Source organism: Saimiri boliviensis, chromosome 3 (assembly GCF_048565385.1).
Source record: "Saimiri boliviensis isolate mSaiBol1 chromosome 3, mSaiBol1.pri, whole genome shotgun sequence".
NCBI lineage: Eukaryota > Metazoa > Chordata > Mammalia > Primates > Cebidae > Saimiri > Saimiri boliviensis.
Genome location: NC_133451.1, coordinates 159,475,483 through 159,502,737, shown reverse-complemented (window position 1 = coordinate 159,502,737; position 27,255 = coordinate 159,475,483). Strand labels below are relative to the sequence as shown.

Below are 27,255 nucleotides of genomic sequence, written 5' to 3'. Positions count from 1 at the left end.
AGCACTGGGTGCCCATTAAGAAAAAAAAAAAGATAAGAAAAAAGAGATGTTTCAATTTATTACACATATTTTTTTGACATCCAGATTGTACCCACATGGGCAAGGGGCGGCTACCTTAAGTTAGTCCACGTGTCATTTATCTTCATACCTTCTCTTTGCTTTTTGTAATGACAAAGTATTTTCTAGGCTTATCTTGTACTCTCCAGTCCAGTCTCAAATCTGTAATCATTAATTTTTCCAAAGAGTCCTAGTTTTTTTTAGAAGACCTCATTGCAACTGAATACTGGTCTTGTTTTTACTGTTTACTGAAAGGACTGAACTAGGGAATACACGTTTTTAAAGAGTAAAATATATCTTGAGTTCATAAACTCGTATTTCCAATTCCACTTTAGAACCACGAGTTTATTCAATTTGAGTTTCTTCTTTTTATGAATAAAAATTTGGTTCCTAAAGACTTTTATAATAACTCAACTGCCTTATAGTATAAGTTTCAGAACATCACCACAAATATTATTTCTAAAAATATGACTACTAAAAACAGTTTATGATTTTTTGCATTTCCTTTTATCCTTAGGCTTTATCCCACAGTTTAATTACTGTATTTAATATCCCTTGAAATAATTCATCTATGTAGTTAAGCCATCAACTTCCTATATAATTAAGTTAATTTGTTTAATTTTACTTTTGATTTTTGGATATTGCTTTTCAAATTTTGATTTAATTTGAAAAATAATTATATAAACATTTATACGGTTCCAAAATTAAGCTTATAAATCTATAAAACAAGGTTCAGTCAAAGAAGTCTAGCCTTCATTCTGTCCACCTCTCTTCTCATAGATAATTCTGAGTTTTTTTTTGGCTCACATCTTCATTTTTTTCTTCAGAGACAGAGTTTCACTCTTATTGCCCAGGCTGGAGTACAATGGCATGATCTTGGCTCACCACAACTTCCGCTTCCCAGGTTCAAGTGATTCTCCTGCCTCAACCTCCCAAGTGGCTGGATTATATGCATGGGCCACCACGACCAGCTAATTTTGTATTTTTAGTAGACATGGGGTTTCACCATGTTGGTCGGACTCCTCTTGAACTTCCGACCTCAGGTGATCCACCTGCCTCAGCCTCCCAAAGTGCTGGGATTATGGGTGTTAAGCCATCATGCCCAGCCTCCTCTTCATTTTTAAAAACACAAACGTATGTATGTGTATGTATGACTGTGTGTGTACATATGTTGGTTTACATAAATGTATGTGCTATGAACACAGGCACATATACTCCTCACTGTTAGATAAGGAGTATAAAACCACACATACTGTTATATTACTGTTTTTGAACTTAATATACCTCAGATACTGTTTCATGTGCTAGCATTCTAACTGGATTACATTGAATCTATGGGTAGATTGGTGGGGGAGAAACAACCTAATTATAATAGTTAGCATTTCAATTAATAAACATGGTTATGGTCTCTGCCTTTATTTAGACTTTACTCTTAATATTATAGTTTTCAAACAACAGTCTTACATATCGTTTGTCAGATTTGTTGCTAGGTATTTGATGTTTTCTGATGTGATTATAAATCATACTATTTTAAAAGTTTTATTTTTGAAATGTTTGTTACTGATAAGTAGATATACAAGTGCTTTTTCTATATTCACTTAATAATTTGTCTATCAATTATTTGGGACTTTTGGCATATTCAACCATGTCTGTAAAGAATGACTGTTTTCTTTCTTTCTTTCCATTTTGTCAACCTTTTATTTCTTTTTCTTGCCACAGTGCACTGATTAGGACTGCAGTACAAAGATCCATAGAAATGGTAATAGTCAACTTCTCTGACATCTTCTCAGCCTTCAAAAGAACGTTATTGACATTATTTTTTGCTACTAAGAACAATGTTTCCTATAGAATAGATGCCTTTAGAAAATTAAGGAAATTCTATTCCTAGTTTTTCCAGGAATATTTTTGAAAACATAACCATGAAGGAATATTGTTATCAAATGCTTTTTCTGTATCTATTGAAAAGATCTTACGATTTTGCTCTTTAATAAGTTAGTGCTGTAAATTATATTAATTGATTTTCTAATGTTATTCCAGCTTTGCATCCCTGACACTGAGTCTAACTGGTAATGATTTTTGTTTGTTTGTTAGTTCTTTAGTGCTCTTTGTAGATGCTTTGTATAATTCAACTTTTTTGCTTGTGGTGGAGGGTTGGTTCAAATTGCCTAGTTCACCACTAACTCTTTCATTTTAAATGTTTCATTCTCATTCTAACATTCCACCAAAACTCCTCTTAACATGATGAACAAAGTCATCACATGGTACCAAATTACAAAGTCCATTCTCAGGCCTTATCTTACTCAGCCAATTAATAACAAATTCTTATAAAACATAATGCTTAAGAGCATATTGTCTCTACCCAAACTGAATATGAAACCTAGATCTGTCTATTCATTACCTATGTGATCTTGTACAAGTTCCTTAACTTCCTTTGGCCTCAGTCTGGCCCTCTGTCAAACATAATTAATGATGTTATATACTTTGTAGGGTTGCTGTAAAGATTAAGTACATATAAGTTGCTTAGAAAAATGTACACATTAAGCGTTCAATATATGTCACCCATTATTGCTTATTTTTTTCTAAATTTTTATTTTTTATTTTAACTATTTTGTCTTTATTTTCTATTTCTCTGGATATGCTTTCTCAGTCTTTCTCAGTGGAGTGATTTCCCTAAGCTTTACATTTTGAAACTCAGTCTTCACACAGTTTCATCTCTCTACCCTCGTTTTCAACATGTTCTCATTCCATGACTTTAAAAATCATGTGTATGTTAGTGATTCACAAGTTTATAGCTCTTGTTGTAATCTCACCCCTGAATATCAACTTATATACATAGTTGATTAGTTGATAGCCTGACTTAAACACCTTACCTCTTTACAGTCTATTCTTTTTTTAAATAGGCTTTATGTTTTAAAGTAGTTTTAGGTTTACTATAGTCTATTTCATACGGTGATCAAAATCATCTGTTGAATATTTAAGTCTGATCACATCACTTTGCTCAAAGCCCTCTGATCTCATTCCTATCTTGAAGGTCTTGAGCTTCTCATCTCATTCAGCATAAAATCTCAAGTACTTTCTGAGGAAGGGTCAGAGAACTTTTTCTCAAGGGCCAGAGAACAAATATTTCAGGTTTTGCAGACCAAACAGATTTTGTTGCAACTATCTAAGCTAATATATCCAACAAAAATTATTAAATTTTATGAAATATGCATGAAATTAGAAAATATGTATTTGTTTTGGTTTATGACATTTTTATAGTAGTTTCATAAATATTTACTGTATAAAAAGATAAGGTCCAACATTATACATTTTTTTTTACAAAAGATCATAGCAAGGACATTAAACTGCAGGTTAAATAATTTCTTCTGTAAAATATGTCAAACAACTAATAGTAGACTTACTTCAGATTATTGATTCTAATTTCTGCACTTTCAGTAAGTTTCTTCGTTTCTTCTTTCCACCTATTGGCCGCCTTCTGTTGAGTCACTAGGAGATGCCTCAGTTCAACAACAGAATTTCTATTGCTGTCTTCCATCTCTCTTAACTGAACTTCAAACCCACGTTCCTTTATTGAAAATTCATGTTCCATTGTACTGATCTAAAGAATAAAATGAAAATGTATTTTTTTTTGTTCTTTCCTTATAGGTACTATGCTATGATATACAGAAAATCATATATACAAAAGGAATCATTCGTTGTGTTGTCTGAGGCACAGAAGTGTTTGGATGAGAAATCTATGTAAGAAATCAAGTTTGGCTGGGTGCGGTGGCTCATGCCTGTAATCCCAGCACTTTGGGAGGCTGAGGCAGGTGGATCACGAGGTCAGGAGTTTGAGACCAGTCTGACCAACATGGTGAAACCCTATCTCTACTAAAAATACAAAAATTAGGTGGACCTGATGGTGCATGCCTGTAATCCCAGCTACTCAGGAATCTGAGGGAAGAGAATTGCTTGAACCTGGGAGGCAGAGGTTGCAGTGAGCCAAGACTGCGCCACTGCACTCCAGCCTGGGTGATGGAGCAAGATGTTATCTCAAAAACAAACAAACAAAAAACAAAAAAAGAAGAAAAAAATCAAGTTTACAATTTGTCTTCATCACAAATGAAAAGTTACAAAGTTATGTCAGTAAAACTAGCATTTTGATGAACTATATATTTTTTGTAACACTTTCCCTAACATCCTAAAATGCCAGTAAAAGAAAAGTCTACTATCTATTATAATGAAACACTTCTTTCTTTATCTACTCTGATTTTTGTTGCTAAAATTCAAGGAAAGTATTGACGCTGTTAGCATCTGAGTTAGGTATTTACTCAAACCACTTTTGATTTACATACTAAATTTGAAATTCTTTCAAAGGGCTTTGTAAAGTCAAAGAGAATTATATACAGGAATTCCTTTACCACTTCAGTTGCAGTATTAGTGACTGCTTAATGAACGAACTATTTTTCAGGAGAAAGACACAATATAAATAATGATTCTGAAAATCTCCTATGAAAATGTCTTCAGTACATTTCTAAGAATTTATATCATTACAGTAAAAGCACTTTAACTGTAGAACGAACTTATAAGTAAATGCTCTTTGAATACCCTAGAAGCTTTCTCTATGGGAGTTAAGGAAGAGAATTAGGCCCTAATGCTTTAAGGCATCCAATGTATATAAGTAATTGCCTTCTTTCATATGTGTCTAGAATGTAACTACCTAAGTTCAATTTTTTGGGAAATTGAGAAAAAAGTTACTGAAATATTTTTCTATGTTTTGTGGTTCAGATGAAAAACACTGGTGGAAAAAGGCAGCAAGGTGATCTGACTTCCTTATTACACTCCAGGCCATCTATATTTTGGTATACTAAAGAAGTATTATAGGCCGGGCACGGTGGCTCAAGCCTGTAATCCCAGCACTTTGGGAGGCCGAGGTGGGTGGATCACGAGGTCAAGAGATTGAGACCATCCCGGTCAACATAGTGAAACCCCGTCTCTACTAAAAATACAAAAAATTAGCTGGGCATGGTGGCACGTGCCTGTAATCCCAGCTACTCAGGAGGCTGAGGCAGGAGAATTGCCTGAACCCAGGAGGCGGAGGTTGCCGTGAGCCGAGATCGAGCCATTGCACTCCAGCCTGGGTAACAAGAGCGAAACTCTGTCTCAAAAAAAAAAAAAAAGAAGTATTATAAAGAACACCTATTTTGTGATACTTTAATTGCTTTAAAAATGGCCACAGCTGGCTAGACTTCTAGTAATTCATTAAATATGGCTACTTTCAAACTCAAAAAAGAAAGACTCAACTTTACTTTGTCAAAAAACACTAAACAAGGCCCAACAACCACAAAATTCTTAGCTCATGGGAGCAAACTGAAAACATCCTGTCCTTGCCACCCCTGCTAAATGCAGAATGCTTCCTAAAACTCTTCAATTTGCTTTCCCAAATAGTACAGAAGCAGAAATTTAAGACTTTACAAATACAGACACTGGAAAAACAATCTTGTGATGTATTACTGCTGTGCAAGCCTCCCGAGGCCCCTTGACCCCTGCTGCCATCTTAATAATTTTTGAATTATTAGATTCTGCAAATTTAGATTGTCTGCTTTCTCATTCCCTGCCTTAATCTTCACCTCCTCTGGAGAAGTTACGTTAGTCTAACATCTCAGGTGAAAAACAAAAAGTACAGCCCCTCTAAGTGTCTGTCTCTGTCTCTCACAAACAGATGTTAAAAACTGATCTATGTGGTGGCTCATGCCTGTAATCCCAGCACTTTGGGAGGCTGAGGCAGGCAGATCACTTGAGGTCAGGAGTTAGAAACCAGCCTGGCCAACATGGTGAAACCCCTATCTCTACTAAAAATACCAAAATTAGCCAGGTGAGGTGGTGTGTGCCTATAATCCCAGCTACTCAGGAAGGTAAGGCAGAAGAATCGCTTGAACCCGGGAGGCAGAGGTTGTAGAGCCGCGATTGCGCCACTGTACTCCAGCCTGGGCGACAAGAGCTTCTCAAAAAAAACAAAAAAACAAACAAACAACAACAAGACCCCACCCCCACCCCCCGCGCAACACACACACTTGATCTATGCATCTGAACAGTTTTTAGAATTTGCCTGCCTAGTTAATTCCCCATTTTCAATGGGAAAATCTATTTATAGTTTCACAAGCTTTAAGATCCTTCAGATAACCTGGTCCCTGCTTACTTCTACTAGCTTGTGTTGTGCCACTATTCCCTTCTCTTTCTTTTATTTCCACTATAATGCCTTTTTATTCTTGAGTTCTTTTCACATGCTGTTTCTTTTGCCTGAAATAGTCTTTTTCTTCTTACCCTTTCAACTTTTGGAACTCATTTAGTTTATAATTATATATTTAAAGTTTGCCCACCTACATGCAAATTATAAGCCTTTAAGGATAGGTACCATATATGTTTTGTTTACCATTGCATATTTAGCACCTGGAACACAGCATAGTTGTCAAAACATATTTGCAGATTGAATGAACGGTGGCTTTTTGGTGTCAAAATTCAGTCTTTAAATAAGCCCCATAGCTTTTAGTAGATAAAATTCGAATTGCTAATTGGACAGGTTTGTGGTAATGTTGAAAGGCTAAGGGCCACAACGACTGATCTCCTATTACAAAAATTCTATTAATGATAAAATCAAGAATGTTGGGTGGGAAAAATGGTTTTATTGTGTCTCGTCTTTCTTTCGTTTTCTGCAGAGAAATATCCACAAAAGTAGATAGCTGAATTGCTGAAAACAACTCCATTTCTTAATTTTAGATGGTTATGAGGGGAATTTAAACCATAAAGAAATGGAGAGCCTTGGCAAAAGAAGTGGTTAGAAAAAGAGAAAGCTAGGGCTGAAATCAATGCAGTGGCATTAAGATTAATTGAAAACTACATAGGATAAATCATTAAGGTTTGCAGCCAACTGACCTCCCAACATCTCATTGTCTATCTTTTTGGCTTCTTTCCGTTAATCTACTGAAGATCATACTCTTTTGTAAGGGGGAGAAAAACGGCAAGCTGTAGGTGCACTAGGTTCCTATTTTGTCAAAGAAAGAATCAGTCACAAAGCAATTTATCTAAGCCTTCCTCCTCTATAAAATAGAATTATAGCTATCCAGTTAGTTAAGAGGCTCTGCTCTTTATATATCAATGACTCTTCTCTTAAGCTAGATACAGATTTGGTGAGATATGTGGAGTAGATAAACTTTCTATCACTCTTTTGTTCTACATACTATCTGTTACTATCCTGAAATGTTAAAGATGGATCAAGTAGAGTGCTAGATAGGGAAAATTCATTGATTCCATCCCCACCCATTATAAAAAAATAGAAAACAAATATGTATTGTAAAATTATAGAAAATACACAACATTCAAAAGACAAATATAAGGTCCCTCTATTCCCAAAACTCAGATAATCACTACTACATAATTGTTTTCATTTATGAATTTTAAAATTTTTACAGCATGTAAAGGATTACTACCTGTATGTGTGTACACATATATATTTTTAAATCATAGGGTGTAGCAATATAAATGCATTATGAATTATTTGGAAATATAGTGTTTAATGGCAATACAGTATTTTATTAAAAGTATATACAATATATATTAAAAATATATATGTGTACACACACACAGGTAGTAATCCTTTATACACTATAGTAACAATTTTAAAATTCATAAATAAAAGTAATTATGTAGACGTTAGAAGTATTATCTGAGTTTTGGTAATAGAGGGACTTTATGTTTGTCTTTTTAATGTTTTGTATTTTCTATAATTTTACTCTCTCCTCTCTCTCTCTCTCTCTCTCTCTCTCTATATATATATATATATATATATATATATATATATATAAAACATAATTGTTTACTTCTAGATATTTGGTTGTTTCTAATTTATTATAAATAATGCTACAATAAACTTATTTAATTATGAAATATTTTAATTATTTTCTTATGACTGAATTTTAGACTGTAAAGAAAATACTTTTAGCTGCACATTCACTCAAAGATACTTAGAAAAAAAACGGTAGGCAGTAAGCAGTTTAAACTCACCATTAATTAATTGCTTGGTTTGTAGATTCTGTTCATCTCTCACATGATTTTTTTATTGGGTTACAAATATTTTTCTCATATAAATATTCTCAACTATATATATTATATATATATATATTTCTCTAACATATATATTTTGTTTGTGTTTTGAGACAGAGTCTCACTCTGTTGCCCAGGACGGAGTGCAATGGTGAGGTCTTAGCTTGCTGCAAACTCTGCCTCCTGAGCGATTCTCCTGCCTCAGCCTCCCATGCTAAGATTACAGGTGCCTGCCACCATACCCTGCTAATTTTTGTATTTTTAGTAGAGACAGGGTTTCACCATGTTGGCCAGGTTGGTCTCGAACTCCTGACCTCATGATCTGTCTGCCTCGGCCTCCCAAAGTGCTGGGATTACAGACATAAGCCACCACGCCCCACCTTTTCTCTTATATTTTAAAAAGCTCCTTAGATATGGTCTTAGAGCTTTTGTGATATTTATGAAAACTATCTACCTCCCAGTGATTTTCTTTTGTTTTTCTTTTTCAAACTTTAAAAATGGTTTTAAATATTTAAAAACATATACTTAAATTTACCAATATTTTCATTTGAAATTTCTTCCTTTTTTTGCTTAGTTCTTCTCTTTCAGTTAAATATTCACCTACATTTCCTATTAATGTTTTATAGAATCACTGACATACTAAAGTTGTTAATTCATATGAAATTTATCATATAAAGTTTATAATATGAGAAGATAGAACTTTTTCACCAAAATACACCTTTTTAAAAATCATAGAAATGTTTTAGTATGAGAACATTTGAGCACACACAAAATAGAATGTTACAATTCCTGTATGCCTATCACCCAGCTTCCATAATTGTCAAACTATCAAACTCATAGGCACTCTGGTTTCATCTATACTCCTGCATACTTTCCTCTGCCAAGACTTATCTGCTTCTCTCTTATGATGAACAGTGTAAGTCTTAAAAGATCAGCTAGGTTTTTACACATATACTGACATACTAAAGTAACTGCATAGATTTAGATACTCTAGGAGGCTCCCTCATGTGTCCTTCTAATCAGTACTTATTCATCTAAAAGGTAGTTATTTTGATACTATCTTCATAGATAATTATGTTTATTATTCACTACCATATGGTGAAATAATAAAATATAAGCCTGTATGTTTGGCTTTTTTGCTCATCTCCATGTCTATGAGACTCATTCACTATTGCTTATATAGTTTATTATTTTCCATTGTTGTTTTTATTTCAACTTATCACAATTATATATACAATTTCAACTTCATGAACTTTGCATTGTTTTTAGTGTTTTGACTACAACTTCTACGAATACTCTTGTCCACATCCACATAAGCACTCATCTGTTGGGCATGTAGCCATGATTATTTGGCATAGGATGTGTATTACCGTACTGCTATGAAGAAATAACTGAGACTGGGTAATTTATAAAGAAAAAGAGGCTTAATGGACTCATAGTTCCATATGGCTGGAAAAGTTTCACAATCATGGCAGAAGGCGAAGAAGGAGCAAAGGTACATCATACATGGCAGCAGGCAAGAGGGCATTTGCAAAAGAACTGCTCTTTATAAAACCATCAGATTGGTCAGGCACAGTGGTTCACATCTGCAATCCCAGCACTTTCGGAGGCTGAGGCTGGTGGATCACCTGAGGTCAGGAGCTGGAGGCCAGCCTGGCTAACATGGTGAAACCCCATCTCTACTAAAAATACAAAATTAGCTGGTTGTGGTGGCACACATCTGTAGTCCCAGCTACTTGGGAGGCTGAGATAGGAGAATTGCTTGAATCCAGGAGGCGGAGGCTTCAGTGAGCCAAGATTGCGCCACTGCACTCCAGCCTGGGCAAGACAGAGCAAGACTCTGTCTCAATTTAGAAAAAAACAAAACTAAAAAATGAAAAACCATCAGATCTTGTAAGACTATCATGATAAAAGCATGGGAAAACCAACTCTCATGATTCAGTTACCTCCTACCAGGTCCCTCTTATGACACATGGGGATTATGGGAGCTACAACTCAAGATGAGATTTGGGTAGGGACACAGCCAAACCATAACAAGATATATGTATATCCAGCTTTAAAAGATATTGCTACATTCCTATCAGTATCTATCAAAGTTCTAACTGCTTTATATTCTCATAAATACTTGATATTTTTAGTCTTTTTAATTTTAGCCATTCTGGGGTATGTAGTGTTATCTTGCAGTTTTAATTAAAATTCCCCTGAAAAGTAATGAAGTTGAACATATTTGCCTATATATTATTTTATGAAGTGCCTACTTAAGTTTTTAGCCCTTTTCTGGAAATTATCTATTTTTTTCATTATTAACTATTAGCTGTTTTTTCCTTATTAATACTTTTCTTATTAATTGGTAAGAGTTTTTATATTCTGGATATGAGTTCTCTTTTTGGTTATATGTACTACAAATACTTTCTCCCACTTTTCTCTTTCTTAATGGTATCTTTTGGTGACTAAAAATATCTTAATTTTAGTGAAATCCAATTCAGCTTGGATTTTTCACTATGATTAGTGTTTTTTGTGCTCTGTTTAAGAAATATTTTCCAATCCAAAGGCATGAAGATTTTTCTCCTAGAAACTCTATAATTTCACATTTCACATTTAGGTCTACAAGGCAGCTCCAACTAATTTGCATATATGCTATGATACTGGAGTTAGGTTTTATTTTTAAAATATAGATCTGACTGATCTAGCACCATTTGTGAAGACAATTTTCCCCCCACTGATCTGCAATGGTGGCTTTGTTATAAGTGATTATAACAAATCAGTTTGTTTCTAAACTCAATTTTTTGCCATTGATCATGTTGATGATTCTCATGTTGGTAACACATTGTCTAAATTATTTCAGCTTTTTATCAAGTCTTGATATCTGGTAGCATGGTTCCTATCCTTGTTCTTCAAAGAACTCCCACAGTCTAAAGCACAAAGTACAAACTTCTTTTTAAATAAGACTCGTTTTTTTTTTTTCATTTCAGAGTCCAAGGTTTTACAGATAACTAGGGTGTTTCATACCTGTAATAGGAGGCATTCAATAAACATATGTTGACATGAATTAGGTTGGAATATGACTTCGTAGGAGTTCTTGCAGCAATAAAAACCAAAATAAAACAGTAACACTGTCTCTTCATATTCTTTTTTTTTTTTTTGAGACGGAGTTTCGCTCTTGTTACCCAGGCTGGAGTGCAATGGCGCGATCTCGGCTCACCGCAACCTCCGCCTCCTGGGTTCAGGCAATTCTCCTGCCTCAGCCTCCTGAGTAGCTGGGATTACAGGCACGCGCCACCATGCCCAGCTAATTTTTTGTATTTTTAGTAGAGACGGGGTTTCACCATGTTGACCAGGTTGGTCTTGATCTCTCGACCTTGTGATCCACCCGCCTGGGCCTCCCAAAGTGCTGGGATTACAGGCTTGAGCCACCGCGCCCGGTCCTCTCTTCATATTCTTACTATAAAATTGCAAGATGTAGATATTTATCAAAGAGAGTTAGTGTCACTTTTTACAAAAGTCTCATGAAATGGGAAAACGTAAGCCAAGATGTTGATCAAAAAACTTGTGTTTCTTGATACTCCCTTAAAAAGATGACCATTTTCCTATTATCAAACCATATAAGCATCAGAAGAGAAGGAAAGAAGAGAGAAAAGAAAGGGAATTCATTTAAATGACATTTTTGCCTCCTGCCTTCTTCCTGCCATGGAATTTTCAGACTAGCTATGAGTGGTTCTCAGAGCCTACAGCTGTAACATCCTCTTATACAGTTAGTTTTACAGACGTTTAACTTTTTAAAGGCTACTATAGAGCGAGAAGAGAGGAAAGCAGTCTGTAAAGTTATCTAATCTATGGATTTGCCAGTGCTGCTTAAATTGCTTTGGCAGGAAATATAAGTATATTTTGTGGTTGGAAAAGAATTTTTTTGTGTGTAGCAAAGGCAATCATTTTCAAGTATGCCTGCCAAGTTCTACAACACAGAAATGACTGGTTAACACTCTGAATTATGATATAGTGCTATCTGATGAGAAGGCAAAAAAAGGGGGGCCTTAAAGATGTTTTGCTAGGTCTAAGTGTTCTCTATACTTGGATTTTCCTAAGTACACATTTAACTCTAGTCTTGAAAATACCTTTAATTTGGCTTTTCTTTGAGCCTCCAGGGCAATCTTCCTTAAACTCTCAGTCTCTTTCCGTAACTGTTTATTTTCTTCCTGAAGTTTTAGCCTTTGTTCACTGAGAAGTCCACAGTTCTCTCTCTCAGACTCCAATACATTTTGCAGTTTCTGAATCATTTCTTGGTAACGTGATATTTCTTCTGAGGAGCTGATTAAAAAAGAAAACAAAAAGAACTCTTAAACTTAATGATCTATAGTAGAAGACAAAAGTCTGTCTACATTTTATCACATGGACTTTTGTTTGCTTTATTTTGAGCCATTTCTTTTCACTTTAGACTGAAACTATGTAGTTTCAAAATGTTATGTTAAACCAGGCAAATATATTCAACTAAAATATATTCAAATCTTAATGAAGAACAGATAAATCGAACTGTTATTTACTTAGAAAATTAATGTGAGCCTTCTTTCAAATTTGTACTAACATTAAGAATTACTGTGTATGGAAAACTTCAAGGGAATGAACTGAGGCAACAAAAAAAAGCATGAAGTAGATAATAACCAAAACTCCTTTACTTAATGAATAAACTCTATAGAATAACACAATAGCTTACTATATTATTAAATTATAAAAGCTACTTTTATATTTTCCTATTATATGTCTTAGAAATAGTTTTTATAAACTTCTAGTTCTATAAACTTCTTGTTTTACAAGAAGTTAAACAGATTATATTTCCTGAACTTTCTCAACAATGGATCATCACAATGGGTGAGACAACCTCTATACATTAATGTTGCTTCAATCAATAAATCGCTAATTTTTATTCTTGTCTTTTAAAACTTCCATCTTTTCAATAACAGATAAACACTGTGAACATTCCCTGGTTAATAGCTTTCACAGGGAATTGTATAGAAATGCTACTAATATTGTGAAAGCTTAAGAAAACTACTAGTTAAAAGTATTCTGTAAGCAGAAAAAATCTTAAAAGAAGCAACTTGCACATGGTGGCAGTTTCATCACCATGAACCACTCTTCTATGGTCCTATTTTGGCATTCTGACCTGTCCATATCTACCAGCGCTTTGGGTGAACATGTTAGTGATTTTCTTTGATCTCTACCTCTGCTTTTCTAGATCTTTGCTTTTCCAGCTCCTCCCATATTCTTGTAAATTCTGTTTCCTATATTAAACCCTTTATTCCCACAATACTCACAGTTTTTTTCCTCTCTAAACCTTGGCTGATAAAGTTCCTAATAAAAACACGTACCTAGGCAATGATAATAAAAGGATGCTAACATCAGAAACATGCTGAGACCAGAAACAACCACGCACTGTAAGCCTCCTAATAGAAGTCCACAATGTCATCATTCATAAAGATTTCTTCCAAAAACAACAACAACAAAAAAGAAAGCTAGACCAGATCAAGCCTCTGGGTCTAATTACTAGTTTTTAGGAACTACATGAGACAGAATAAATAGCATCAATATATAAGTATGTAGTGGAAGAAACTCTACCTTACAAAGAACTCAGTTTTTAAAACAAATTATTTGCAAGAAAAAAATACAGAAAAGAGGATGCCCAGAGATTAAAGGAGATGCAAGACTACCCACTCCAAGCATTCCTGAAATCAGAAGTGGACAAAACTCACACTCAAGAGAAACCCTTTAAATGCAGTCTAAGAAAACATTCATCAGATATACCGTAAAGTACATATGTGAAAACTTAGGAGAAAAACTCTACCTATGTAGAGAATGCGGTAAAGCCTTCATTAATTCCTCATGTCTTGATGAATGTGTAAGAATTCATACTGAGGAGAACTCCCCTTATAAAAAGAATGCATGGGAGCCTTTAATCATTTCTCATTTCCTTAATGAAGAAAAAAAAAAAAAAACAACTCCCAGTGGAAAGAAGCCCTGTAAATCTAAAGAAGATGGGCTAATCCTTATCCTTCACTCAACCTTCAAAATTTATCCTGAAGAGAAGCTTTTTGAAAGTAAGGAACATGGGAGGTCTTATACCTAGTCCTTACACCTTATTCTATGTTTACACCCTTTAGGAAATATGTGAAAGTTCACCCTGGAGAAAAACTTCATGAATATAAGGAACATAAAGAGGGTTTCACTGATTTAACTTTTTACTGTACACACACAAAATACTCATAATGCAGAGAGACTATGTGAATTAAAACAAATGCAGGAATGCTTTTATTCCATACGCCTCCCTTAAGAGACATATGGGTATACACATTAGAGGGAAACCCTGTGAATGTATGGTATTGGGAAAAGCCTTCATGTGTGATACTTCTCTTACTACATACAAGATTTATGCTGGAATAAACCAGCTTCTCCTGCATGTTTAATCTGGAAGTAACCATATGAGCAGATTATCTGAATAATTATTGGAAATTACAAATATATTTATTAAACAAATTTGCAGGATCTCTTTTTGAAAAAAAACTGTATTAAGTAACTTAGGTATTAATATTTATTTTAAAAATATCTTTTGAACACATACAGATATTGAGATTTCAGGCAATTCAAATAAGAACATTTTGCTATATTAGGTAATATTGTCACGGTGGGAAGGCATAAAAATATTCAGAATGAGGCCAGGCGCGGTGACTCAAGCCTGTAATCCTAGCACTTTGGGAGGCCGAGGCGGGATCACGAGGTCAAGAGATCGAGACCATCCTGGTCAACATGGTGAAACCCCGTCTCTACTAAAAATACAAAAAATTAGCTGGGCATGGTGGCGTGTCCCTGTAATCCCAGCTACTCAGGAGGCTGAGGCAGGAGAATTGCCTGAACCCAGGAGGCAGAGGTTGCGGTGAGCCGAGATCGCGCTATTGCACTCCAGCCTGGGTAACAAGAGCGAAACTCCGTCTCAAAAAAAAAAAAAAAATTCAGAATGGATATGTCAAGTTCTAACTTTATCACTTTTATGGATAATCAAATATACATGATGGATCATTATAGAATATTCACTATCACAAGAAATATATTAAGTATAGGTAGTATAAAAGAATATAAGCAAGCTACTATAATAGCTGCACAATTAGTACAAAGAAAACAATATTATAAACATCCTATTTAACTGCCAGAAAGAATACATTGAAATGAAAATGGTATACCACTGTTAAATCTTTTCTTCCTGCAGAAATTAGTTTTCAGAAATAATCTTGAATAAACTTACATTTGGTCCTAAAAGTTTTCTTCAACATAAGATATATTGTAAGTCCTACCAAAAAAAAAAAAAAAAAAAAAGGTAGAGAATCTGTCCAATATTGTGTGAATTCTGAAGATGTTACCACAGAAAATCCAAAAGATAAACTTACTCAATTTCAAGTTGTTTTATTCTATTTTCTGCTCTCGTAAGTCTTAGCTGAAGATCATCTTTTGAACGCTCTGCAACCAGGAATCTTTGGTGCATTTCTTCTAGTTTTCTGTAATCACTTTCATTTCCTCTGCCTTCACGGTAAATCTGCAGAAGAGGTTTATTATGTATATAACATTACAGAAAAAACTGTCTTAAAATTAAACAGTTTAGAGACAGAAATCAATGGAATAAAAAGCCATGATCATGTGTTCATTTGCTCCTACTGTAACATATAAAAAATATCAATAATTAAATGATTCTTTCACATTTACAAATAAAATGTTGCAAACTGATATATAAAATAATAATTGTTTTGAGACCAGCCTGAGCAACATAGCAAGACCCTACCATCTAAAGAAACTACTATTAAAATATTAGCTGGGCATGGTGGCTCACACCTGTAGTCCCAGCTATTCAGGTAGGAGGATCCTTGAGCCCACGAGGTTGAGGCTGCAGTGAGCTATGATCATGTCCACTGCACTCCAGTCCGGGCAACAGAGCAAGACATTGTCTCTTAAAAAATAGTTTTTTTTTTTTTTTTTTTTTTGGAAATATTCATGCTCATGGTAAACTATGCAAATAATACAAAAATGTAAAGCAAAGTTAAAAAAAAATACTATAAATGTCAACTTGGAGATAACCACTGGTGATTCCTTGATGAATACCATTCAATACAATCCTCTATTCCAATATTCAAAAATTAAGATACATGCTGTGGTACAATAACTAGAACTCTCTGAAAGTGACTCCTGAATCTAACTGGGTTACTGGGACAATGATCTAGGTTGGATGGGGCATCCCCCTTCCTCAGCAGGAGCGGTTGTACCCAAGCTCAGCTTTCCATGCGATGGGGTTCCCTCTCACAGCACAGGGTCGGTCTGTAACATCCTAAGAGATCCAAGGTCTCCAGGTGCTAAGCAGCTCACACTCTGAGGCAAGTCTGAGACACAGCTACCCTCAAAATTCAGACTGCCTGGTCAAGTAACCTATGTCTTCCCCATTGACAGGACTGCTTTGCCACTTTTTCTCTATAAAAACATGGAGTATCAGCATGTCAACGTTCCACTACTAGAATACAGATTTACACTGCAGACCCAGCAGTACTTTGACCTTAGCACACTGGTCGCAGAACAGTGGCAGAACAAAGTCTTGTGCGTTCCCTTTCCCTGCTGTCTTTTGCCTTTTAAGTTTTACATTTCCCTAATACAGGCTTTTCCTTAACCTTTGCCATGTGATGTTAAAACATACACCCCAAACCCTGATGTATAACAGGTGGCAATCTAAATGGGAACTATATGATATGCAGAGGAAAACTCAGAAGGGATCTACCTTGTAGGAGAGTGGTAACCATAAGTCCTACTTTGAACATATGTATTTTTTTTTCACAAATGGAATTGTATATTATGTTTTGCTTTTTGAATTACTCTTTTACTGATGTCATAATTTTTTCATGTTAATAATTAGATATAGACCATAATTTTTATGCTACATGGCTCTTCTTTGAAAATCAAATTCTGACTCTACCATTTACCACGTTTTAACGTTGGGTAAGATACTTAATCTCTCTATGAAAGTTTTTAATGCAGCACCTAAAACACAGTAAGTACTCAATTAAATTTGGTCTCCCTTTCTTTTCCCAAGGTACTTTAAAATAGTATATTATTGCTAATAAAAAAGTATATGAAAGAAATGAAATTTAAACCATGAACTTCTCCCAACAGTTTTTCTCAAATAACATGAGGGTAAATATTCTTCCTAAGTATGAAGTAAAAATCTGTACTTCTAAAAGGTAAAACTCATAGCAATATGATAATTTTCTGTTTACATATACTTGTTTGATAAATAGCCTAAGCCCAATAAGAGCTAACATAAAATTCAAAAAGAAAATAAAGACAAAGTGAAATTTAGTAAGATGAGGTTTAAGCAAGAAATATAGCTACTTCACAAAATTTGTATCTTTAAGTATAAAGTTCAAAGAATATGGCCGCTCTTGAGAAAGAATTGTATCCAGCTACATCAGTATTTAACTGCAGACTCTGAATATATTTAAGAAAAGAAAAACTTACCAAGACAATAGTAACAAATAAAGGAATTGCTAGTAGATGACATGATGAAAACAGACAGTAATGTTGAATATTTGCAGTTGGGTTTTGGGTAGTTACATTTCCTTTTTCTTTTTACCTTTTCTAGTTCTTCTTCCACTGCTTTTTTTTCCTTAATGACTCGTTCGATTTGGCCTTGTTTTTCAGTACACTCCTATAAATTCAAGTCATATTGTAAATAAATACACTTGGTAACATCTTAAGAAAAATGGGGAAAAATGGAGAAGTAAAATAATGTATTCATAATGGGAATATCATAGTTATCTTATCAAAACAAATAAGGTTATATTGATTAAAAACAAAACAAAACTCAATCTTTGAAGAGCAACCTAACCCAGGATTTCAGAAATTGCCTCCAGCTGTAGAATGCCAAGGAGTTCTAACTAAACAGACTATGAGGGAGACAGAGGTTGGGGAATTCCAAGTTAAAAAAAATAGAACCCCTTTCTCATACTATAGATTTTCTTTTTATATACTAACAGAACCAGATAGTGGCACAAAACCCTCAGGGATTACCTGTGGTCTAAAAGATGTGTGAATGTATAAATTCTAAAAGCGTTAACTTTTTTCTTTGAAAAAATTACAGCCAACAGAAATACTAAAAACATTTTACTACCATAAACATAAGTATCTCTGTTCAAAAGATTTTAATCAGTATTTAGCAAGCATATCAATTAGATAATAAAATTTAACATTTTACTAATGCAACTAAAACAAAAAATCATTATAATTATTAGTTCTTCACAATTATTTGTAATTATATAGTTATTCTGGAGAATGGGTAATAGGTATGGGTTTTTTTCCCTTTCTTTTTTTACTAATTGTGACTCATGCTTTGGAGGAACCCGCTTTGCTAACAGTGTACTGCTTAATAATGATGTTCAATTATCTGTATTTTATAGAGGAAGTATATTTTAATATGTTTTTAAATTTTAAAGTAAGCTTCTAAATTGTGACCTAAAATTATCACCATTGATTATAATGAAGATCTTTAACCCTATGTTACAAATCAGTTGACAAATTTAAATTTAATAACTTTTATTTAGAACCCTGAGTGTATAGGAAATGAAACATTAATATTCCAAATATTGATATAGTAAGTTGTTTAGGAGAGGGTAGTTTCAGTGCTAAATCTACAATTTACCTATGTTCGTAACTTCTCCCATGTGATTTTTAATATATGTGATGATAACAAAGTGTGGATCACACTTCTGGGACTGGCAAGTGACATATAAAGAAACGCATGTGTAAGTATGCTTCACATCCCTCTCCACCCAGTCCACCATTTCACTGACAAATGATGATGGCTGAAAGAATATTTGGTTAACCTGAGGGTAAAAAAGGTAAAATGATACAGCAAAGTTTAAACCTTTAGAGAGAATTACCATACTAATTCTATTAGAAATGCACTATAATACTAAAGCAGACATTAAAAATTACTTTGAAAAAGTTTTTAGAGATATTTTGCTTATCACCCCTGTCATGCCTACCTTCGGGGGAAAATATGACAAAAAATAGATATTTTTTCAGGTATTCATGGAGTATTTCCAAAATCAGACTCTATAAAAGAAGTCTCAACACATATTAAGAACCAATATCCACCAGGTGTGGTGGCTCACACCTGTAATCCTAGCACTTTGGGAGGCTGAGACAGGCAGATCAGGAGTTTGAGACCAGCCTGGTCAACATGGTGAAACCCTGTCTCTACTAAAAATACAAAAATTAGCTGGGTGTAGAGGCGCGTGCTTGTAATCCCAGCTACCTGGGAGGCTGAGGCAGGAGTATCGCTGGAACCCGGGAGGCAGAGCCTGCAGTGAGCTTCAGATCACACCACTGCACTCCAGCCTGGGTGAGACAGCAAGATTCTATCTCAAAAAAAAAAAAAAAAAAGAACCCAATATCATATAGACCATGACCTGTGCTGCCTCCCTAACCAAATGAGAAATCAACAATAAAAGACAGTGTAAATCATCATTTATTTAGAAACTAAAGAAAAAAAAAGACTTCAAAAATTAAGGAACATTTTATTTTACTTCTGTAAGTTTGAACATTTTATAATTAATCTTAATTATCTGCTATAGATTAATAGCAATCTGCTACATGGCAGAACAAAACCTTGAATATTCTTAAGATCAACCATGGGCCAGGCGCGGTGGCTGAAGCCTGTAATCCCAGCACTTTGGGAGGCCGAGGTGGGTGGATCACAAGGTCAAGAGATCGAGACCATCCTGGTCAACATGGTGAAACCCCGTCTCTACTAAAAATACAAAAAATTAGCTGGGCATGGTGGGGCGTGCTTGTAATCCCAGCTACTCAGGAGGCTGAGGCAGGAGATTGCCTGAACCCAGGAGGCGGAGGTTGCGGTGAGCCGAGACTGCGTCATTGCACTCCAGCCTAGGTAACAAGAGCGAAACTCCGTCTCAAAAAAAAAAAAAAAGATCAACCATACCTTACTAGAGAAAACAAAGACTGTTAGGTACGTGTTGGTCTCCAAAGGGAGATATGTAGCTTGAAATACAATGGCTCTGGCTTTTTCTTAATCTATTAAATAATCTGTATGCTCATCTAAAATACAAGTTTTTCTCCCTCCTGTGAGCATACCTTAATTTTGGGTTAGCAAAAGTATGCTTAACTTTCTTCCTGAATTTCATAGTGTAAATAATAGTATAGATGGATAGTAGAGTGATACTAATTACTATTGGTATAGACAGTAAAATTGTTAGTTAATAATAGAAAACAATAGCAAGCATCAGGTTGTTACGCTTCAAACTGTAGCTTAGATTTTCTAAGAAAATCTGTCTTAAAGTAGCCAAAGATGTTTTCCTTCGAATGTATTTTTAACATACTTAATATTTGAAACTTTTCAATTAGACAGTATAGTTCTCTCCATAGAATCAACATGACTATCAGGTGTTTCATATCTTTAGAAAAATCAGTTAGCTATGAAGTAGAATTGTTTTACTTTAAGAAACACTTTTTTACTGTGAGTTTAACATAGCTCTGGTTGTTACACAACTAACAATGATTTGAAAAATCCATGCAGGTCTTAGCCAGTCTTTGCTCCTTTGAGAATACAGAAAGAATGAATGTTCTTGCCCTTGCAGGTTTGCAATCCATTAAATGATCTTGGACTAGGGTAGTACCCTTCTACTCCTCTTTTACCACAAAGATATGGATCTCTTGATAGCTAATCAGCCCATGAAAGAGAACAAGCAAAATAACTGGGTGATAGAAAAGGAAGCAAAATGTGTAGCAACAAAAAAATTACACGACTAACTGGCCACATTGCATCTCATTAATTTCAGTTGATGTTCCTACATTATTAAAAGAAGTGACATTAAACAAACAAATACAAAATAAACGTTCCTACTTCTATTCCATTTAGGACCAATACACAATGATTAAGATCCCATCATGTGCTCTCCAAAGTTTGTAGAATGGAGAGAGAAAATGTGATCCCTCTTTCAGAGTGTTTAAATGTATTGTTCAGCAGATACACATTTAAAAATATACTGTGCAAAACACTGTCCCAGGCAAGCAACAGAAAATAAAGGAAGGCCTAAGACTCTACTGTGTTGAGATGCTACAATCTAATTGCAGAAATAAGATTTTCATGGAGAGAGACAGAGTGTGTATGCTCAACATAGACACAATGCATGATATTTATTACAAGATACGATTCATTGCTAAATTTTTTAATAGAGATTAAAAGTGATACAGGGATTCAGAAAAGATCAGAGTTTGTAAAGTTATAAATATTTTCTCAATTCCTGAAAATTGTTAAATTTTTATTCTCCTGTAAGCAAGGTTATTAAATTTCATTACATCAAATCTTCAAGTTAAACTTTTATTTCTAGTCCCACCTCTAGACACACAAGTATTCTTTTCCTTTCCCCTCTTGGCCTATTCATTGCTCAGTATTCATTTCTTTTAGGAAGCTTTCTTTCTTTCTTCTCACTGTCATATATACTTTCTCTTTCTCCTTGGTTTCCCAGATAAACCCAGCATATGATAGGAGCTACAGCAAGCAATAGCACCCTGTGCATTCTCTGTCAAAGACACAACATTACAGTAAAATGTGATAAATACCATCTATCTTTCCTGCTAGAACAAAAGCCACAAGACTGCTGCAAATATGTCTATCTGGATTTTCACTTTTTTCCTAGTACCTAGCCAGGGCTTGGCTTAATATCTTTTGAATGAATGAATCCCCAATAGTATATATCTTGGCTTTTAAAATAAGCAATATTTGGAAGAAAATATCAATACACTCAAACATACCATTTGAAGGACTGAAAGTTCTTCTGCTAATCGAGAAATCTGTATATCATATAGTTTTTTTTTGTTTGCAACCTGTAAATTAAGACATTTACTCATTATTTGGGTCTACAATAAAAATGGTTAACATTTGATAAAAACACTTTGGATAATAATTTTGATAAAAATAAAATTGCAACTTTTAGGGCATAAAAGATAAATAAGCACACAATATATTAAAGAGCCAAGAATTTGCCATGAAAGTGGAAGGAGAGTGAACAGAATGGTATATCCAAAAGGACTGTGATTGTCAAACATTTTGGTCTTAGGATGCCTTTATCCACAATTTAAAAAAAGACCTTTTGCTTATAATGGATTCTTTCTATGAAATTTCATTTCTATCATATTAGAAATGAAAACAGAAAATTTAAAAACATTTACTTATTAATCTCTTCAAAAATAATTTACTACTGGTTAACGTCAACAATATTTTTTTAATGAGAAATAAGTATATTCTCCAAAACTAAAATTTTTTTTAGAAGAGTAGCATTTTAAAAATACTTTTGCAAATTTCCTTAATGTCTGGCTGAATAGAAGCTAGATTTTGATATCTGCTTCTGTATTCGACCTGTTGTACTGTCACATATCATATAGCCTCTGGAAAACAACATTGCACACGTGAGAGACTGAGAGTGAAAAAGGCAGACAATGTCTTAACTACAATTATAAAAGTAGGCGTGACCTTGTGGCCTCTCTGAACAATATTTTGAAACTGCTGCTATAAAACAAGTCAAGAGAAACAGAATCACACATTGAAAATGTAGTAACTTTTTAGGTGCTTTTGATTCATAAATATAAGAACTAATAACACACATCACATCCCAGTATTAAGTAAATTACTTTTACTTCTGAAGATATTTAAATTAACATTTAAATACAAAATAAATTAACATTTAAATATCTTCAGAAAGAATACAATCATAATGTGCACTATTTTGAAGAATTAGTCATATCTCACTGGGATTTCTCTAAGACAATAATTTTTTTCTAGTAACTATTCATGCTTTTTAAAAAGACTGAAGAATACTGATGCCAATTGTATATCATCAGTAAACTTTTGTGATCTAAAGGTCTTTGGGAATTTTCTAGTATCTTATAAGATGGATTATTTTGAAAATATGATGTAAACCTTGTTTAGAACATTTACAATACTATCATGTACTTTTTATGAGTTATCTTTTCCAAGTCCTGCCAAGCATATAATTTCTGGGTTTATTTTAGCTCTTTTTATTTTCATTTATTTATTTTTTTGACCACAGTCAACAGTAATTTAGTGTACATTTAAAAATAACTAAAAGAGTGTAATTAGAATCTTAGTAACACAAAGAAATGATAAATACTTGAGGTGACAGATATCCTATTTACCCTGATGTGATTATGCACTGTATGCCTGGGTTAAAATATCTCACGTATCCCATAAATATATACATCTTATACTCATAAAAGTTAAAATTTAAAAAAGAAGTGCATTCCAGACAGGTAAGCAGGGAGATACCGGTAGGTGCCATGGTTCTAGAAAGACACTTTCAAAAACAGTTCACCTGGCTGAGTGTGGTGGCTCACGCCTGTAATCCCAGCACTTTGGGAGGCCGAGGTGGGTGGATCATGAGGTCAAGAGATTGAGACCATCCTGGCCAACATGGTGAAACTCCGGCAAATAAAAATACAAAAATTAGCTAAGTGTGGTGGCACATGCCTGTAGTTCCAGCTACTCAGGAGGCTGAGGCAGGAGAATCACTTGATCCCTGGAGGCAGAGGTTGTAGTGAGCCAAGATCACGCCACGGCACTCCAGCCTAGTAACAAAGCAAGATTCCATCTCAAAAAAAAAAAAAGTTCACCTGTGACAAACGAATTAGGAATCTAGAGTCCTCAGTCCCAATGACTGAACAGAAGACTTTTTAGATATAAAATCTCAAGTATTGTCCATAAATATTAAGACTATGGACTTTGCTATCTTCTTAAACTCTGTCTTACGAAGAAGAGTGTCTTGAAAGTACATGTTTTATTCAATAAATATCAGTAAAATATCACTAATTTCTCAAGTGCAATCTCATTTTAACATCCTCTCAGCTACTCTTTTTTTTTTTTTAAATACTTTAAGTTCTGGGATACGTGTACATAATGTGCAGGTTTGTTCCATAAGTATACACGTGCCATGGTTGTTTGCTGCACCCATCAACCCATCATCTACATTAGGTATTTCTCTTAATGCTGTCCCTCCCCTAACTCCCCACCTGTGAACAGGGCCAGTGTGTGATATCCCCCTCCCTGTGTCCATGTGTTCTCACTGTTCAACTCCCACTTATGAGTGAGAACATGCAGTCTTTGGTTTTCGGTTCCTGTTTTAGTTTGCTGAGTATGATGGCTTTCAACTTTATCCATGTCCCTGAAAAGGACATGAACTCTGAACTCATCCTTTTTTTATGGCTGCATAGTTTTCCGTGGTGTGTATGTGCCACATTTTCTTTATCCAGTCTATCCTTGATGGGCATTTAGGTTGGTTCCAAATCTTTGCTATTGTGAACAGTGCTGCAGTAAACATACGTGTGCATGTTTAGCTCTTTTTAAGGTTATAATTTGATGTAAACTTTTCTTATGAATAATTATATTAAGAATCAATGCATTCTATTTATGGATCAGTAACAATAACAGCATTTGTTGAGGATTAATATGTGTTAGGTACTATTCAGAGTTCTTTACATGTATTATCTCATTAATTCTCACAGCAATCCAATGAGGTAGTTATTATTTCCATTACAGACAAGGAAGGCTGAGGCACAGAGAAATTAAGTCATAAATGTTCCTTATAACAAAAACATTTTGGTTCTTATAAACTCTGTAATGTCTGTCTCTGTCTCACATAATTTCTAAAATGTGTTCTTTTTAGTATCTAGAAATGATACAGCTAAGGGTTTATGACAATAGTAGGGTATATATTTTGAAATATATTTATAGTATTCCTGGCAAATACAGATGAATCAAACTATTCATGTCTTTTCAAAGGACTGTGTAGAACCACTGACACTGATGACATACATAAATAAACTTCTATGCTCCAAAGGTCATACAGAATTTTCTAGAGTTAGTGTCTAATGAAACAAAATGTAAACATTTATCATGTGAGGAAACACACATTTCTGTGAGACAGTTTACTGGTGTTAGGGTTTTGAAGTCTGTTTAGGGACTAATATCCTTCTCTCATCCTAACCTCACTTTATATAAGCATTTCCCTCTATAATTTTAAGAATAGTAAGGATATTTGTAAATGAAATAGTAAGATAAACCATTAAGAAACAGGAAAATCCACTGATGGCACTAGCCATGACATGAAATAAAAAGTAAACAGTGTATTTTTTTTTTAACAAATCTTTTGAGAAATATTTGAGAAATGTTTTCTTATTTATTTATTTTTAAATTATACTTTAAGTGCTGGGGTACATGTGCAGATCGTGCAGGATTGTTACACAGGTATACACATGTCATGGTGGTTTACTGCATTCATTTCCACATCATCTACATTAGGTATTTCTCCTGTTATTCCAATATTTTCATATTTAAAAAAAATAATCAAGCCACTATAATATTTTTATTCAATTTTATAGCTAGAACAGAAATACATGACAATTTATTCATTATATTTACTTTAGTCAATAAGAAGAGATACCTGTAAAGTTATTCTCAATTCAACAGGTTAATTCTAGATATTTAAAGGACATGCCATGAATAATTTGGGATTAAATGAAAATTCAAAGAACAATGCTAAAAATAGTGTCTATCTCTGGGTATTAAATTTGTAATTTTAATTTTCTTATACATATTTTTCATTTATACATATTTTCCATTTCTTTTTACAATGAGCCTATATCACTACTAGTAATAATTTTAAAAGTTTAATTAAGACAGGTTGGGATCTAAGATGGCTGAATAGGAACGGCTCTGACGTGCAGTTCCCTGAGAGAACCACACAGAGGGTGAGTGATCACTGCATTTTCAAATGAGCTTTTACTGCCCACAGACCAGGAGATTCCTGGGCTGAAAAGCACCACGAATTTCCAGCATGGCTGTTTCAGCCAGCACCGTGGGTCTCCGCACAAAAACTCACACAAATCTGGGTGGCCGTTTCAACAGGTGCCTGGAATACCTGGGATACAGAGCTGCCCATTCAACTGAAAAAAAAAAGAGAGGGGGCAGAAATAGGGAGCCAGGTGATGTGGCTCAGTAGGTAGCACACCCCACAAAACCCAGCAATCTGGAACGCTCTGGATTGACAGATTCACAGCAAGTGCAGCTGGATCCAGGATGGTCCAGCATGGTGGGGGTAAGGGCATCAGCCATTACTGAGGCAGTCCACCATTGCTGAGGCAGTCCACCATTACCAAGGTAGACCGCCATTACGGAAGAAGTTCTAACTGTACCTCTGTAAACAAAACCACCAGGAAGTTCACACACCAGCTGGACAGAGCCCATAGCAGCTCAGTAACACCTCTGCTGGCAGACTGTGACTAGACTACCACTTTGCAGGGCAGGGCATCTCTGAAAAGAGGTAGCAGCATGTCAGGAACTTATAAATAAAGCCCTACCTTCCAAGGACAGAGCACCTGGGAGAAAAGGTATTTATGAGTTCCACTCCAGTAGACTTAAACGTACCTGCCCAGAAGCGCTGAATGGAACAATGGAGCTGACAGTTCAGCACTTGAGCTCCTATAAGGGACAGACTGTCTCCTCAAGTAACTCCCTGACCATCGTATATACAAAGAGACACCTCATAAAGGAGAGCTCAGGCAGACATTTGGCAGGTACCCTCACTGGACAAAGAAAACAGAAGAAGAAACTGGCAGCAACCCTTACTGTTCTGTAGCTGCTGCGAGTGAGCCCCAGGTAAGCAGTGTCTGGAGTGAACTGCCAGCAGTCCTATAGCAGAGGGGCAAGACTGTTAGAAGGAAAACAGAAAGAAATAACTTCAACATCAACAAAAAGGAGTCAACTCAGGGACCCCATCTGAAAGTCACCAACTACAAAGACCACAGGGAGACAAATCCACAAAGATGGAAAGAAACTAGTGCAAAAAGGATGAAAACAGCCAAAACAATAATGCCTCTTCTCCTCCAAGCGATGAGAACTCCTCACCAGCAAGGGAACAAAGCTGGAGGAAGAATGAGTCTGATGAGTTGACAGAAACAGGCTTCAGAAGGTGGGTAATAACAAACTTCTCAGAGCTAAAAGAATATGTT

General features: G+C 34.8%; 1 protein-coding gene across 5 annotated transcripts in view; it reads right to left on the bottom strand.

Moving 5' to 3' along the window:
- The window catches only part of SCLT1 (sodium channel and clathrin linker 1), a 213,080-nt gene that overhangs the window by 49,134 nt on the left and 136,691 nt on the right, over positions 1–27,255 (bottom strand). For all 5 annotated transcript variants that reach the window (XM_074396909.1, XM_074396912.1, XM_074396910.1 and 2 more), the window contains 5 exons: positions 21,988–22,059; positions 17,786–17,860; positions 15,564–15,709; positions 12,249–12,441; positions 3,459–3,655 (listed from right to left, as the gene is read on the bottom strand). In XM_074396909.1, the coding sequence (XP_074253010.1) occupies positions 3,459–3,655; positions 12,249–12,441; positions 15,564–15,709; positions 17,786–17,860; positions 21,988–22,059 (683 nt within the window). The remainder of the gene's footprint in view (positions 1–3,458; positions 3,656–12,248; positions 12,442–15,563; positions 15,710–17,785; positions 17,861–21,987; positions 22,060–27,255) is intronic.